The sequence below is a fragment of the Hydractinia symbiolongicarpus genome, chromosome 2 (genome assembly GCF_029227915.1).
Source record: "Hydractinia symbiolongicarpus strain clone_291-10 chromosome 2, HSymV2.1, whole genome shotgun sequence".
Taxonomy (NCBI): domain Eukaryota; kingdom Metazoa; phylum Cnidaria; class Hydrozoa; order Anthoathecata; family Hydractiniidae; genus Hydractinia; species Hydractinia symbiolongicarpus.
This window is the reverse complement of record NC_079876.1, coordinates 25,079,486-25,097,332: the sequence shown is the minus strand read 5'-3', so window position 1 is coordinate 25,097,332 and position 17,847 is coordinate 25,079,486. Positions and strand designations below refer to the sequence as shown.

Sequence of the window (17,847 nt, the reverse complement as noted above, 5' to 3'; positions counted from 1 at the left end):
TCTTTAAATGCTAAGTCAAGTTATCTTGAGATTTGAGGAAAGAAAATAAATTGATAAAAAAGGACAAATATTTTAGGAAAATGTTTGTTGTTAAATCACAAATATTGACTTAACAATTCACTTGAGTAAAATAACGATTCATTCAAACAAATTAATATTTGTTTCTCCAGTTCGTGCGAAAAGGGAGATTTGTATATAAAAGCATATTTCTAACCATCACGTATTGCGGTAACGCAAAAAGAATTGTTTTAAATGATAAGGCAAAATATGAGTGAAGTATCACTATATGCTATTTATTGAAACACCAGTATAATTACAATTTTTAAATTTACAATGAAAGTTATTGCTCATCTCCATATGCCTTGTGTCCATAACCAGAACCCCCATAACCGCCATATCCGCCTCTACCTCCACCATATCCGCCTCGGCTACCACCGTATCCATACCCGCCACCGTAACCACGTCCTCCATATCCACCATATCCGTATCCACTTCCGTATGTTGGATCACCATATGCTTTGTGTCCGTAACCATATCCACCATATCCGCCTGTTACACCCCCATAACCGTAACCGCCGCCATAACCTCGTCCTCCATAACCACCAAGTCCGTATCCACTTCTGTATCCACTTCCGTATCCACTTCCGTGTCCATATGTTGGATCACCATATGCTTTATGTCCATATCCATATCCGCCATATCCGCCTGTTACACCTCCATATCCGTAACCGCTTCCATACCCTCGTCCTCCGTAACCACCAAGTCCGTATCCACTTCCATACCCTCTTCCGTATCCGTATGTTGGATCACCGTATGCTTTTTTTCCATATCCAGAATATCCACGTCCGCCGTAGTTTCCGTATCCTACTCCATATTTACCATGTCCACGCCCACCTCCATATCGTCCTCCATGACCAGCATATCGTCCTCCATGGCCACCATATCGGCTTCCATGACCACCATATCGTCCACCATGACCGCCAAGTCGTCTACCATGACCGCCATATCTGCCACCATATCCCACTCGTCTTCCAGCATATCTGCCGTATCTTCCCCCGTGTTTACCATGAGAATACACGCTTTTGTAGACTTTGTAACTTGGATCACCGTATGCGTTTTTTCCATATCCAGAATATCCACGTCCACCGTAGTTTCCGTATCCTATTCCATATTTACCATGCCCACGCCGACCTCCATATCGTCCTCCATGACCAGCATAACGTCCTCCATGGCCACCATATCGGCTTCCATGACCACCATATCGTCCACCATGACCGCCAAGTCGTCTACCATGACCGCCATATCTGCCACCATATCTCACTCGTCTTCCAGCATATCCGCCGTATCTTCCCCCGTGTTTACCATGAGAATACACGCTTTTGTAGACTTTATAACTTGGATCACCGTATGCTTTTTTTCCGTATCCAGAATGTCCACGTCCGCCGTAGCTTCCGTATCCTACTCCGTATCTTCCATGGCCACCATATCGTCCTCCATGACCGCCATAGCGTCTTCCGTGGCCACCATATCGTACTCCATGACCACCATATCGTCCTCCATGACCGCCATACCGTCCTCCATGACCGCCATATCTTCCACCATATCCAACTCCTCTTCCTGCATATCCACCATACGTACTAGGATCGCTTTCCTCATCTATATTGGAGAAGCAAATTTATAAAATGCTGTTTGTTAATAAAAAGTAACTAGACATTACCAAAACATTAAAAAACAATAATACGAAAATATATACCTTCGTCTTTGCTAGGAACATCTTCTTCGGCAATTACTGAAATAAATACAAACTGAACATTAAAGTCACTTGATTGATTAAAACCATACAGTAATTTCATCTAACAAAATCTTTAATTAAGGTAAAATTTGATATAAATAAAGTTGAACTTACCGGCAAGTGTTCCAACAAGAAAGCAAACAAGAAGTATCCAAAGCTTCATCTTGATTCTAGAAAAAAGAAAACGTAAATATATTTATTAATAAACAGTGTGGAAGGAAAAAATGGCGGTAAGTATTTGATTTGAACTTTTATGTGAACTAACCTGTATTTTCTTCTTTTAAAGATGCAGACTCAAGGCTTTTTTTAAGTGAGAATGTTATTTTGAGCATCGTACTTCGTCTTTTATACTTTCTTGGAGAAGATGCCATGCTGTTAAATGAATAATTAGTAATACAATTTTGGTCTGTTAATAACATGTTAACACATGTGGACCAGGATAAAGTATACTTTGTGGAACTCGTGTGGTCGAGGTCTTGCAAGTCAGCAAAAATGATACAAAGATAAAAAAAATGACGATGAATGTATAATGAGAGTTATAACCAACAAAAACAATTAGGCCTGTGACTCAATGCAATTAAAAATATGTAACATATTCTACTTATGTTATGTTAGGCGCCTTGACATGGCCAAGCTGCGTACATATATTAACCATATGATTGCTATGGGAAGATAAGATAAAACATAAACACTTCTTTATTTCACACGATTTAACTTTCTTTGTCAGAAAACATGTTACCTATCTTGGGTGCATATATATTTATTGTAGGGATTCGTGAAAATAGTATAATTATATTATAACTCAAGCCGATATAATGTAAATAATGTTTCTCATGTTTTTGCGTCCTGCGAAAAAATAGTTGTGAAAGAGGGAAATATTGGGTACCATACGCTTTGATATTTTTGAATTGTTTTATGCGATAGTAAATGTATTTGGGAACACACTGATCTTATCTACCAACAACATAGTTTAAACATTAGAAATAAAGATATAACAAAACATTCAGGTAATTTGAGGAAACATAACATATGTTACCAAACAAGATTCGCAGAAACTCTTTTACCCCTTTTCACAGAGTATATACAAACAAAAAAATTTGGTGGATCCCTTCTCCTGGACCAAACAGGGCTTAAAAGGATGTCAAAAGGTAAATGTATATGCAGAAAAACAGGCCCTTCAACGTTTCCTTTTCTAAATGGTTTGTATTGTTGAAATATTTAACTTTTATATATTTTCACATGTTAGGATAATTACCACTTTTATTAACCGTATGTTTTAAACAAACCAATTTTAAGATGGTGGCTACAAACGTACACTTTAAGGGAGCATGTGAAAGGCGGCTACCAAACAAGACTTATTTTTTGCTTTTCTTTTAAGATTTTTATTCAATTTGGTATAAGTTTTTTTTATTCTAACCAGAATTACTTATTGTTGTTTTATCTTCGCCAATCTGGTTTTTACTAAGCTGGAAATGTTAGATGTTTCTGGTCAAAACGTAAAAGTAGCCATATACAATTTTTTTAAATACCTTTTTGTTTCTTTGTTTATTTTTTTACAAGATAGCAATTCAAAAACTAAATACATATATACAAAGTGTCTGTTTTTTCATTAGTTCTGTAATGCTAGATTATGTTATGCAAGACGCACTTACATAGCTACACCTTTCACTAAAATACCAGTAGAAAACATAAAGAAAGAATATCCACTGTAATATATTGGTACATAGCTCATTATAGTTTTAGAGACTACCGGTACTCACGATTTGCTAATGGACCAATTATAGGCCCAACAAGACCTTAACCCTACATGGATCTCTTTGCAGACCCGAATATATGGCATAGCAGTTACAATGTTACGGTTCACCACGGCTATGTAGATATAGGGTGAATAATTTTGATCTTAGATTAGTTGCAATGGTAAAAAATTACCATTGCAACTAAAAAATGTTTTTTCAGAAGTATTGATATTCAAAACTCAGCTGTCGACAAACATGTCTTTTCTAAGAGTTTTTCAAATGCTGCTTGCGTGACAAAAAACCAGCTTGTTAATTGTTGTTCATCGGAGCATTACTTTTACAACGAGAGGGATTGGCTTGTAAAAAACTGACCATAATGCTTAATTGAAGAAAAGCACGCTGATCTTTTTTTATGATGATCACACAAAAAGTCGTTAATAGGACATAATGTTATTGCGTAAAGTGAGGAAATAAAATACTATTCCCATCACGATACAACGAAATTACAAATTTAGACCACAGGTTTAGTTCAAATTATTATTGTGAAAAAAATCGGATATTACTTTGGATAAGCAAGATAAAAAGTAATAAATCGGAGTCAAGATTTCTTTGTAGTTGTTTTTCATGCTACAAATTAAACTTCAAGATCCACGAACTACCGGATTGCAACTTCGAAATATGCGATTTACTTTAGGCACGTCTAATGCGCATTTACTAGATCGAGTAGAATTAAATGGGCTACGAATCAGCTGTTGTTTTTTTATTTTAGTGACTTACACGAAAGTCGGGTGGGAAATTTTATGATCACTCTGGATAAAAACAACAATTTAAATCATCTTAAATATCATATTGGGCATCTAAATATAACTGAAAATGACAAAACGTTTTCTACATATTTGGGTATTCATAGTTTATTCAATATAAGTACTAACCTTACTTTTAACTTAAACTTGCTAATGAAATAGCCTTCAAACCTTTTAAACTAGCTAAATAACTATATCCTTCGAAATTTCGCATATAAGTTGTGAGCATATATGTCAAAGCCAGTCTAAGCAACAACAATGACTTAAAAACTTTTTGAGAGGTGGTTATTACCTTCTTAAAGGAAGTAACATAGCATTTTTTAAAAATACGCCTCCTCGTGTTGTCTCTGTTCCCTCATCAAAACAAACTTACTTACTAATGTTTAATATATTTTACAGACCATAACTTATTTTACCGCCAAAAAAGAAAGACCCTGCAGCTTTATTTTGGATTCCGGCAGACTCCATTTTTACTGGCTTCGTTTCGACCGCTCACGCGTAATAGACCAATCACGAGGCCTGATTTTCACTAATAACCTATCCAAGTTTTTCGCGGCCTCAACATGCCGGCAGAGAATATATGCTACGCTTGCGAAGGCCATTTTGGTTTGGGAGTGATGGTGGGAGGTTTGAAGGTCTCGATCTCGATCGATTTCGATCCTTTCTTTTCTGAATATTTTTTATCTATAGGATTATTTATTTTCTTTGTGTTTTCACATGTTAAGATGAATATTTTATCACGTTCCCTAGCCATGTTTAAATCTTAAACAAATCAATTTTAAGATTTTTGCTACCTATAAACGTAGATCTTGAGGCTATTTTCTGCTTAAGGCAACTGGCTATAGCTAGCTTTATTTATTCCTATACTTTAAAGTTTTTATTCAGTTTGGTATATTGTTATTTATTTTTATGCTGAAGTTGTGTTTATATAGCTAGCTCCTTAGCTATCACTGGCTAAAAAGTGAAAGTAGCCAAACGCAGTTTGACTGCAACACAATTCTTATGATAAATGTAGTTACGCAGCTACCTTTTTTATTACTATTATGAAAACTTATGCTGCAAAATGAAATTGCTGAGTATTTTTTGTTTTTGCTACGACGGGGTAACAATAAATTGTAATCTGTATTTTAATTATAGGTTAACCCTATTCGGTCCAGGGGGGGGGGTCTGATGGGTTTTTTTAATAATTCATTATTGCTATGTTATATGGCTATAAAACCTACTGAGTTTCAATATTTATCTATTAGACACCTGCATGCCAAACATTTAAGTCCCATACCTTTCAGAGGCCTTGATATTGGCCATTACTCGAAACTACCCCTAAAAATCTCTATGAAATCCTTATAATGGGGAAAATTTAATAACTCCTGTTAGGATTATCTTTAGAACTTGAAACTCCCAACACAACTTTGTTTTATTAAGAAAAATTATTTTGCATAATGTGGACACGTGATTAATCCGATTTCCCGATTTTGTCGGATTTTCGGGGAAGTTTTGGCACTTTTTTATGCGATCCACGTAAAAACCAGAAAATATGTTAAGTAACTTTTATTTAGCTTTCAGAAACTTCAAGCAGAATGCAAAAATTCGCTTCGGAACAAAAGTAATTAAAATTTAGGCAGATAGTGGCATTTTTAACAAATTTCAAGCTTCTGATGACGTCACAGAAAATGTGTTGCCGCAAGCAAAAATTTATTGCTGCCATTTTGTTTCTTTTATGACGTACTATAAATGTGCCAAGTTTGTCTCAATTTGAACACCTGCCCCGCACCCCCCCGCCCCATCGATCATAGTATTTTCGAAAAACCTTGGACCGAATAGGGTTAAGTTGAAAAATCTATTACATCGGAAACACCATAAAGTTGTGTGCACTTCACTTGATTTACTACAAACTATATAGCTGTACTAAAACGCTTTACCTGAATGTGTGGCACAGTTGAGGGTTCTTATTAATAACTCATCCTGGTGTTCAACGTTTCTTGTAACTTAACCCGGCGTTTCAACGAGTGTATCCTGTGTTTTGTAGCCACCACAGCTTGAATACAATTTTTTTTAAAAGAATATAAAGCATAAACGCATGTGCGACACGGTTTACCTGTACTAAGCATTTAGTCGAGTGTCACGATTAATTTGTTAACGTTTACTGAACCTTATTTCGCAAAATAAAATAATGTTGACAATTGGTTTTGCTATAACAAGGAAACAAAGGGTTGTAAACTGTATTTTTATTTCGACTAGAATTGCAGTGGAGTTATATTTTGAAAAATACATTACACCTGAGACACTACAATGTTGCATGCGCTTTACTTGGTTTACGACATACTGCATACCTGTACTAAAGTGCTCCACCTGACTGTTTGACAGTTTCTTATGAAGCGCTCCACATGGGCATTTAAAGGCAGGCTGCACATTTGCTTGTAGCTTAATCCGGCGTTTTGAGGACGGGTCTCCCGGCTAGTCTATTTAATAATAGCCGTCGTCTGTCTGTCTCTGTGCAAAATGTTTTCGCAAGAAGCGAGACACACGAAATGCCGTATACAAATGACGGGTGAACCCGTAGGTTTATCTACGGGACACGAAATTATCAAGCTACAAACAACAAACACGATATTTTATCGGCTTTGCTGCAAAACTATTAAAGGGGCAAATAACTAGCATAGTACATTTTGCAATATACCTCTTCCTGTCTAATTAAATAATTTTTTTAAATAATCTGTATCACCATAGCAGGAACAATGTTAAAATTAAAGTTATTGATACTTTAGCTACGAAAACCGGCCACTTCTAAACGTTTTTAATGTTCCTCTTAAAAAGAGTAATGGTCTTAATACTTAACTCAAAGCATACTATTTCACAGTAATCATTGAGATATTTCGTTAAGGAGACTTAATGGTTTTTTAGAAGGTGACCATAATTTTTAATCAAAGAGTAGCACGTTGATCTTGAGCTCATGACGGTCACACAAAAACGCCGTAACTTAGATGCAATTGCGCAAAGGAGGAAATACGATCTATAATATTAGCATAACAATACAACGAAATCACAAATTTAGACCACAAGTTAAGTTTGAATCACAAGATGGTCTTCCTAGTAGACTATGACCTACTAAGAAAATTGTACGAAACAGAGGAGTTGTAAATCCATGAAGCTAAAGTTTTTTGGCGAACTCCCAGACGCTTTTTCAAAATCGGGCTATGGGGAAAATGGCGAAAAGACGCGTCGTGTCACGGCTGCACAAAATTTTATGCGAAATGCTAAATATATTTACCGATTTTGTTGTGATTGCCCGCAAGTAGCAACCAATCACAACCAAAATTTTTCTGAAAAAACAATCCAAAATTTTGGCTGCCACGACATGCCGACAAAGAAAGTGCAATGCAGACCGGTAAAAACACCATTTTGATTTTCGAATTGGCGATTTATTCTGTTCAGTGCTAATGTTTCAACTTTCTGTCACCCAAAAGATTTTGTAACATTTGTTTGGTTTTTCAGCCTCCTTAGTTGTAGCTAGCTTTATTTATTCCTATTCTTTTAAAGGTTTTATGCAGTTTTGCATTTTATTTGGGGGTTGTGGGTACTTAGCTAGCTCTTTAACTACATCGGGCTAAAAAGTAAAGGTAGCTAAATACAGTTCCGCCACAACAAAATTTTTAATTCTGATGCCAAAAGTTATAGCTACCTAACTGCAGTTAGGTAGCTAGAACATTTACTACTGTTATGAAAACTTTTTCTCGAAACTAAAATTGCAAAGTATTTTAACTGGATAGTAATGATATTACGCCTATACTTATGTACGACACGGTTTACCTGTACTAAGCGTTCAGTCTGGTGTTAACGACAGGCTGTTTTCTGTGTCTTAAACTCAAGTTGCGGTAAACTTTGTGCACTTCGTTCTCCAAAAGCTTTTCCCGTTATTTTTTCTACTTTTTTTAAAAGAACAAGAATGAGCTTAAAATCTCACTCTATCAAAACAAGGACAACTCTGTTGATTTGTTAGCCTTTCACGCAACAGCAATCTGAAGTACTTTTCACTACATGCCACAATTTATTCTGCAATTTTTTGGTTTAAGTCATCTCGTTTTTTAATAAACGTAGTATGCTTTGCTTGGAATCTTGTTTATTTTAAAATATATATATATATATATATATATATATATATATATATATATATATATATATATATATATATATATATATATATATATATATATATATATATATATATATATATATATATATATATATATATATATATATATATATATATATATATATATATATATATATATATATATATATATATATATATATATATATATATATATATATATATATATATATATATATATATATATATATATATATATATATATATATATATATATATATATATATATATATATATATATATATATATATATATATATAAATATAAATTGAATTAGAAATCTTCAATTTTTTGCTAACAAGAAATAAATTGAAAGGCTAATGTTCAAATATTTTCATAGACTATAAGAACAAAATTATGAGCCTACAATTGCTATATCTCTTATAATAATACGGAGTGTATGTGACGGTCATAGTGGATATCGTCACTTTCCTTTGATTTCGCCGAAATTTTCTCTGAAGTCGCCGAAAAAAGTATGTCTCAAATGTTAAATTTTATGACGTTACGGCGCGACGTTAATAACACTACTACTAACGTCAATATCCTATATTAAATTAATGAAGCCATTACAGTGCACTTAAATATTTGAGGCCAAATAACTTGAAAACGAGGTGGTGATGTCAATGATTTTTCACCGCGTTGGTAAATTGGGACCAGATAGGACCAATTTGGGTAATTTTCTCAAACCTGGGTCCCTGAATCCGTTTCGGAATGGACGGGTTCATAAAATCATCAAAAATCATTTAAACCCCCATATCTCCGTAACCGTTTGTCAAAAGTACATGATCTTGATCAGCGTTTAAAGACCTATACGTTGAAGGCAACAGGTACACAAATTTCTAAAAAATAATTTTGTGTGTTTTCGCGGGTCTTTGCTGACGTCAGCATAATTTTTAAACCCTTATATATCATTAACCGTTCATCAAAATCACATGATCACATACATTCTCTTCATGAGCGTGTCGAGCTCTACACAATCGAGACAACGGATAAACTGAATTTCGTCAATTTGTTTTTGCATATGCACTGTTGACATGAGCAAAAGGTCTAAAATAACCAATTTTTACATTGTCCCTCATGCCTAAGTGGATTTCTCCACGGACCTTATCGACTAGTAATACAATTAAAGAACACTTGAGGGTGAAAAAGCGGAAAATCTGCTGAAATTTAGAAGTTACTATAAAAAACCTGACCCAAAATGAAAGCAGCTTTAAACTTGCAAGAAAGAATGTTTTTTCGTCTTTCTGGTGATATTTCACTGAAATTGTGGTTTACCGATGTTGTATGAAAAATGAGGGATAAATATGTGTTGTATGGAAAATTATCCAATTGCATTTTCAAATTGAGCGAGACAGTAAGAATAACGCCTAAATTCTGAAACATTCAAAAGTTCAATGTTACATAAAAGAATTTGTTTACATCATAAAATGTCCAAAATTTTCTAGATTAATTTCAAAGACATCAAGTTATTGCTTTTATTTTTTTAGAGAATACTATATGTAAAATATTTTATTTTTTTATTTATATATAGACATTCTTTTTTTATAAGAACATGAATATGGAAGAAAGCCCTTTCAATGTTTTTAACATTTGAAATGCAGCCTACAAATATTCTTGAGATGTTCTTAATTTGCCGTAAATGATGAATAAGCACGTGGAGAGGAAGCTAATTTAATTTCCCCCATTACAGGGGTCGCGTAATTGGCAGGGCAGTTAATTAAGTAGTAGTGCTTACTCAGCCGGGGGGTGATTATTCTGTAATTTACGGTGTTACCGTAATTTGATGATAATTTCTACAGGGTGTAGCACTTGGAATTTTTATATTTTTTAATATCTTTATTAAAAAAATTTTTAGGCAAGCTTCACAAAGCCTTAGAATAATGTTAACATGTTCTTAGATTTTAATACTTGTGTTCTAATATAGTATGTTTCGTCCTCAGAACAAAAGATATTTACGCTGGGCTTACTTTGTTTTTTTCTTTGTTTTTAAACTTGTTAAACTTTAGTCGCAAATAACATGCATCGCGTTTTCTGGGAATAATCTCACACTATATTATCTCTGCTGATGGCTGAAATCTTTAAGCCATCGGGCTTCTTGTTTTGATTTTATCTAGGCTACTCTTTATCGATTTCCTGTACTTTAGCGAAGTACTTTAGCGAAGCTACTATTATTAAAGCACAATATTTCAACAGCTGTAAACTATTATCGCCTGTTGTGAAGTGTGAGATCAGTAAAACGTACTGGATTTTCTTCGTTATACTCAGCATATTTAGAGGAGCAATTGGTCTCATTAATTGTCTCGAATTCAGCTGAATATGTCAGATTGATTTTGTTAAATTTGATATGATCTTTGTCTTGTTGTGAGGCTGTATCGCGGTATAAACTAGGCTTAATACCAAGTCGTAGAGGGACTTTTGTTATTTCTTTTCTCCAAGGTCAAAAGCTTAAATGCGATTCTTCACTGCGTTTTAGAGTTGTCGATTTATTAAGTGAATTTGTATGAGCGTCATGTTCCCGTCATTGCTGTATTCATCGATTTAAAAGAATATACAGTCGATGGCGGATCGTTTACTCTTTCGGTCACATATTCGTCAATCCGTGCGAAATATTGGTTGACACTCAGTAACGGTTCGTCAATCTATTTATCGATAAATTTTAAGTAACATCATTCCTGCGTGAAGAGTAATTGAATTCTGAAGGGTTGAATTTAAGGACTCTTTAAAGGTAGTGACTGCTTATATCAAGTATTCAGTTAATTATCTTACTATTTACGAAGTTGAAGAATAAAACTTCCAGGCTTCCTCTCCGTGCTTCCGATCACATTCTCCATTTTGAAATCAGAGTTACGCACGAAAACGAGGCTTTTGTAATATGGTTTCTGTTTACGTCATTGGGCATATTCCATCAAAACACAAGACTTATGGGTCTCAAGGAAATGAATGTATTTGTCAAAAAGAAAAACAGGTGAGATTTAAATGAATAATTTGTTAGTTTTTTTCTTCCTTTGCAAACTTTAAAAAAATGAAGGACCTTGTACACATTGGGAAAAAATAATATCAAGAGGAAGAAAATATACGAAGTAAAGTTACTGTTATATCATGCAAGCAAATACATTTTTTGATTTTTTATCAACACAAAGTATTTAAATTGTTTTATTATACTAATTAGGTACAACTGCAACGTCAGCCTAAGTTTGGAATATGAAATAAATGTTCGAAAATATTTGCGTGAAAACCGGGCCCTAAGTTTTATATTCCAATAAGATGCGCGCTAAAATCTTTAAGTTGTAAAAGAATCATGACTTCGTATGCTGCGTGAAAAAGATAGAAGTTTCTTCCGCTTTCCTAAAGATGATAAATTACGAAAAGCATGCTTCCAAGGAATGGGCAGAGATAATTTTTCGAAATATGGGAGGGTACATTTGACCATTTTTTGAAAGATTTTTTCGACTCGAGCTTGGCCATGCAAAGCACAAGCGAGTGTTACATTTCATGTTAGATTTGTAAGAGGGGTGGTGCCATCAATATTTTCTCATAAGGAAAAAGCAAAGCAAAGAATAACATCGAAGATAAGAGCGAAAAACAGATGACAGGAAAATGTTAGACTTTGAATACAATCTACTTTCCAGGCCCTGTGATTTAAGTGAACTTTTCACTTACATCATTCTCTTTTTAAATTCATCTAGGCTATTTCACAGGTTCTAGAATGTGAATTTGTTGAAGATTGTAGCATTGCAGACGTTAAACCATGTTCATCTCATGACGCTCCTTCATGGTACTACATTGGTATTCAAACGGAAAGGTTAAGAATATCCTCGACGAGAAGTTCCGCAACACAAGTTTCAAGCGTGAAAGTTCGCGATTTTGCAGTCCAGGTAGACTTTAAACCAGGTACAATAGCTGAAACACAAGCAGCAATGGTGCCCCAATGCAGCGACATAGTTTTTACCAGATGGAACGTCTTACAATTATGGTAAATATTGAAACACATATATCCTTCAGCGCTGGACAATAAAACGTTGTTCACTCACACCCGTCGGTGAGAGTGCTTAAAATGCAACGAGAGTTTCGCAGAGATAACAGCAAATTTAATTAGGGCGCCGTATCGATCAATATTCGCTGTATCCGTTTATACGGTTTTTTTATGGTTATTTATCTATTTTCTTCAAGAAATTTATTTTTTTCAAGAAATTTATTTATCTGTTACCTTAGTGTGAGTGTTAAAACCGCTTCGTGGTTGGGCTTCAAAAGCTCCGTAGAACAGTCTCATTCCCAGGGCCTCCTTTCATGCGACGACTATGAGGAATCATATGATAGTTGACAATATATTTTTAAATAATTACGAACCAAATATCGACGTTAGTGTAAACGTAAAAGGAGAAAAAGTTTGGATATCTAGGATACATCATTAAGAAGGTCATTGTACGTGCATGAAGTGGAAAGAAAGGGCAGTAAAGAACAGAAATCGTCAATGCGAGAAAAAAATTGCGCCGACAGAGCGACCTGACAGGGATTAGAGATTAATGAAAGTTATTATAAATACATTACATTAGTTTTCCTCTCCTCCTCTCCAACAACAATCCACCTCCGGAACTTTCGCTTTTTCATGACACGACGGACACCTCCTCCCAATCTTGTGTGAATGATCTAACAATACTGGCGGTATGTCACATATCTGTAAGACCTGAAATGAAACATTGAATATGTCAATTATTTCTATTACAACGAATGACACTAGGAGATATGAAGACGTACTTGTTGTGCACATTATCCTTGTTAGATAATCCTCGACTCTCTTTATCGTGCAGCACAACCAATGCCGTCCACAGATTATTTTTCAGTAAAACTATTGGTGCGAAGCCTGGGTGAAGCAATTTCTCTCTATAACGAAAAATAATATGTCATCAATATAAATTTCTCGGGTCCTCAGCACTTTTTATTCCTGCCGAACGTAAGTTATTGCTGCTCTTACCATCCAAATGAGCATATTATCTCTCATCGAGTTCGTGTCTGGCATCAGCACGCAGTTACCACACAGCATTTTCCATTCATTCATTCATATTGTTCCTAATTCCATATACCGTCTCGTCACGGTTGGTGTCACTATCTTCCGAATCATTAAAACTGGGCTGGGTTTCCGAGCTACTTTCTCTAACAGGTTCATACTGAAAGCAAATAACATTAATTTTATTGCTTTTAGTCGCCACTTTTATTGAAAAACGTTTGAAGAATGTATCGAGCGACTAGAATGCAATCTACATATGTATTCCACAAGAAATGAAATGATAAAGACATCTCAGTGTGATTTGAGGGGTATGCTTTTTTACGCACAATTACGCATACTGAACCTTTTACCCAGTCTCTAACCCCATTTCTAAGCTGTGCTTCGGCATGGCCACATGAATTTTTGTGATTATCAGTGCACGAATAACAGCAATTATAAGTTTCAAGCAGTCACTACCTTTAACCCTACTTGGTATCGGCTTTTTTACCCTTGTAAGTATGGGGGGGGGGGCATAGTGGGCAAGTGCTCGCGGGCTGTAACTTTTGTTCAGTTTGGTTTTAAGTGACAAAACTTCGCACAAAGAAGCATCAATATGTTGTGACGTGATTAGTGACAAAATATTTAGGTTGACATGTCATGACAGGAAGTGATGACGTCATAATGAGACAATGGTTGAAGAAAATAAGTCTTTCTAGGAAATTCTCGTTTTAAACTATTTACAGTACTAGTCATTAAAAAGTAATATAAGAATGTAAGATATTATTAGGAACATTAACAGGTAGTATAAAGTCAAAGGATTTCTCTAAGAAAAAAATTGAAATCCCACAGAATTCAAATCTTCTTCAAGAATTTTTTTTTAAAAATCTATATTTGAGTATTTGAGAAAGTGTTAGTAGCTGTCATGGAATAAAACTTGGCATATCTATTAGCACTTACGTCAGTAGCTACTCAATAAAGACAATTTGGATTGACATGGGAGAAAATGACCTATGCCGTTATCATATGACAATAATATAAAGTAGAGAAAAATATAAAGTAGAGAAATAGGAAATTACAAACACTCTGGTCTGTAAATTACCAATATTCCGGTCCGCAAATTACACAGTATGCATGTCAATATTGTATGATGACTATCACATACATAATCCCATATTCATACAACTGGTTAGTTTAGAAAGTATTTATTTTTAGCACTAGAATAAAAAAGTTGATATGATCACCTGTCAAAAAGGACAAAGTGGCATTGACAGGACAATTTTTGAAAATATTTTTTTACTATCCGTAAGCGCAATAAAAGTTAGGAAAAGTCACAAAATTTCAGCTACTTTCACCCAGTATTTAAAAAGTTATTAGACTTTGAAGATGCCGCGGGCACTCTATGCCCCCCATACCAAATAGGGTTAAGGTATTGCAATTTGGTACGGCCGCTTCAGAATTCATTTTTGGTGATGGAAATAAATTTGGATTGCCGGTGGGAATATCCGTATTGCACACGATGTTGGATTAACGGTATATCTAGCAAATATGAAAATGCGGTATCGAATTTGAATACAGATAAGTTGAAGCACATCTCCTATAAACCAATGATTGGAAAACCCATCCAATTCTGCCTAATACATACAACAATCTTCGAAAACCACATTTATTTATTAATTGTAATTTTAAGCATCATTACTTATTTTGCTTTACAAATGCAGTACATGTACAGTACAAAAAACTTTGACCACATGCTAATAATTACTGTGTATATATACAAAATAAAGTTCATATACAATAATTATTAGAATGTCCCAAATGGCGCATTTTTTGAGATTACTTAACATTGTCATGTAGGACGAGATTCCACTTGGAATAAGTTAGCACCCTGTGGTCATGCGGACATGAGAGTCAATGGGAATTACAGTTAAAGATACGGTAACCCAAAATATTTTTCAATATTGATTCTTTGGCATATTTTCCTGATATTTTCAAAAAAAGAATCAAAAATATTTATTGTTAAGAGGGATAAAATGAGAAAAAATCCTTTTCATCTTTTAGAGTTTTCAATAGTGTGCTCAAAGTTTAAAATTCCTCAAATATATTTAATCTGTATAATAATTAAAGAGAGTTTTGCAGAACGAGAAAAAAATTGCATTTCTACCTATAACATAGGAAACATTTACACTTTAATAATCTATACAAATATATTATTATTTTTCATCTATACCTTTATAAGTTATTTCTTTATTTTTTTCGTTTTTATCCTGTTATGTTATGTTATCCTGTTGTCTGTTTAACAATAACTAGACCCATAGTTCTACGAAAACACTTTACCTTTAATTTTAAATAAAATATTCACGAGTTATTAATTATTTACTAGTCGATAAAGCCCGTGGAAGAATCCACTGAGGCAGGATAAATATGAAAAAGAAGCGTCATTCGAATTTTATTGACGTCAGCAACCCATTCACAAAATAAAAGAACCTTGTTTTCACGTTGCCTCTATTGTTTAGAGCTTAAACTGCTGATCAAGAAAATGTATGATCATGTGCTATTGACGAACGGTTAAGAAGATATAAAGGTTTAAAACTTTTGCTGACGTCAGCAATGGCCCGTCAAGACCTTAAAATTTTTTTTTAGAAATTTGTATACCTGTTGCCTTCATCTTGAAATGCTGAGCAAGAAAATGTATAGGATCATGTTCTTTTGACAAACGGTTGCAGAGATATTAGGGTTTAAAGGTTTTTTGATGACGTCATCAACCCGTCCATTCCGAAACGGACTCGGGGACCCAGGTTTCGGAAAATTACCCAAATTGGTCCTAGGTGGTCCCCACTTACTCACGCGGTGAAAAATCATTGACGTCACCGGCTCGTTTCCAAGTTATTTGGCCTCAAAGTTTTAGGTGCACTGTAATGGCTTCATTAATTTAATATAGGATATTGACGTTAAAGTAGTGTTATTTTCGTCAGAAAATTTGACATATTAGAGATGCATTTTTCGGCAACATCAAAGGAAAATGAAGACATCCACTTTGCCTGTCACAGACACACAGACACACTCTCCGTATTATTATAAGAGACTAGCCGAAGTCTCGTGGAAGAATCCACTGAATCTCTCATCGAGTCCATATGATGGATGCAAAATAAAAACGTAGAACACAGTAATTTGAATTTTTAAAAGTCACAATTTGCATTATTTTGCATTATTCTATATATATACCTGCTGAAACAAAACGTCCACAAAATAAGCATGTGCGGCAATAAAAAAAAATAAAAGAGAAAAAAAGCCCTGAGATTGAGGTTGCTTACAATCTCCATTAAAATATTTATACCCGCTAAAACAAAACGTGTAAAAATATAAGCAGGTTCAACAACAAAATAAAAATAAATTAAAATAAAAATGCAGAAGGTCTAACACAATCGAAGGTGTTTAACAAAGGTTATGTAAAAAGCTAAATCTGGTAAAACTAAATACTTGCTCTGTCATGCCATGCCAGAAGTACACTAGGGAAAATAGTATACCAGACATTAGGAAAAATCGTTAAGTCACACAAAAAAGGTTAATGCAAAATTTTCACAACGTACAATTTCTAATGCATCATACGAAATTAGCTATTTAGTCTATTGCATACAGCAACCCTCCCAATGCGTAAACGTGCCGTGCATGATAACAATGCAGTGTTTTCGGATTTAAGAATCGAATATTATTTTAAAACGGTAACGTAACAGAGGTAACAGTGATTAAGGTTGTTTACATTAGGGTTTGTTATAACGACATCAACCACGTCGTAGCGTTAAAAACAGTAACAACGGAAAAATTACTTTTTACATTTTATATAAATTTTTCTCTGCGATATACACGCTGTATTATATAAGAATAATGGTCCTGCAAGGTTGGCAATTATGTAAACAATAGCAAACATTAAAGTTACCAAGTGTTTTTTTTCTTTTTTTCATTTCAGCCTTCATGTTCTTAACTTTCCCTGGTGTACTTGCCCATTGCTTTGGAGAGAAAAAGGTCCAGTTTGTGTGATATATACGCAATAAAAAAGTAAACTTCTAATTAAATTTGTGCATCATACAAATTTTTATATCTTGCTATAGCTATTGGCAATTTTTTTATATTTAGAACAAACTATCAAGATTAGACATATTCTTAGAATATTCTGAACTTCTGACCCATTGTTTAAAGTATATAACAAAAAATGTTCTTAAATTTCTTGACTATCTTGACTATCCTCGTTATTCTTGGATAGATATGCATATTTTACATGGCTAGCCTCACTAATATCGAGGGATTTACCCTGTCTATTATTCTTAATTATATTCTTAGCATGTCTATGTCCTGAAAATATATAATGC

The 17,847-nt window shown here is 34.3% G+C and overlaps 1 protein-coding gene across 3 annotated transcripts; it reads right to left on the bottom strand.

Moving 5' to 3' along the window:
• Nucleotides 1–268: 268 nt before the first annotated feature.
• LOC130630328 (uncharacterized) lies at nt 269–4,700 on the bottom strand. Of its 3 annotated transcripts, XM_057443788.1 has the most exons (5): nt 4,624–4,700; nt 2,058–2,164; nt 1,907–1,962; nt 1,754–1,789; nt 269–1,656 (listed from the first exon to the last, which is right to left on the bottom strand). In XM_057443788.1, exons 3-5 carry the CDS (start codon nt 1,953–1,955, stop codon nt 341–343), a joined length of 1,401 nt encoding a protein of 466 aa, XP_057299771.1. In that variant the 5' UTR covers nt 1,956–1,962; nt 2,058–2,164; nt 4,624–4,700; the 3' UTR covers nt 269–340. The 3 variants fall into 3 exon arrangements, with proteins under 3 accessions (XP_057299771.1, XP_057299770.1, XP_057299772.1); XM_057443787.1 differs by having other exon boundaries at nt 1,754–2,164; XM_057443789.1 differs by lacking the exons at nt 2,058–2,164; nt 4,624–4,700 and having other exon boundaries at nt 1,907–1,981.
• Between the last annotated feature and the right edge of the window lie 13,147 nt (nt 4,701–17,847).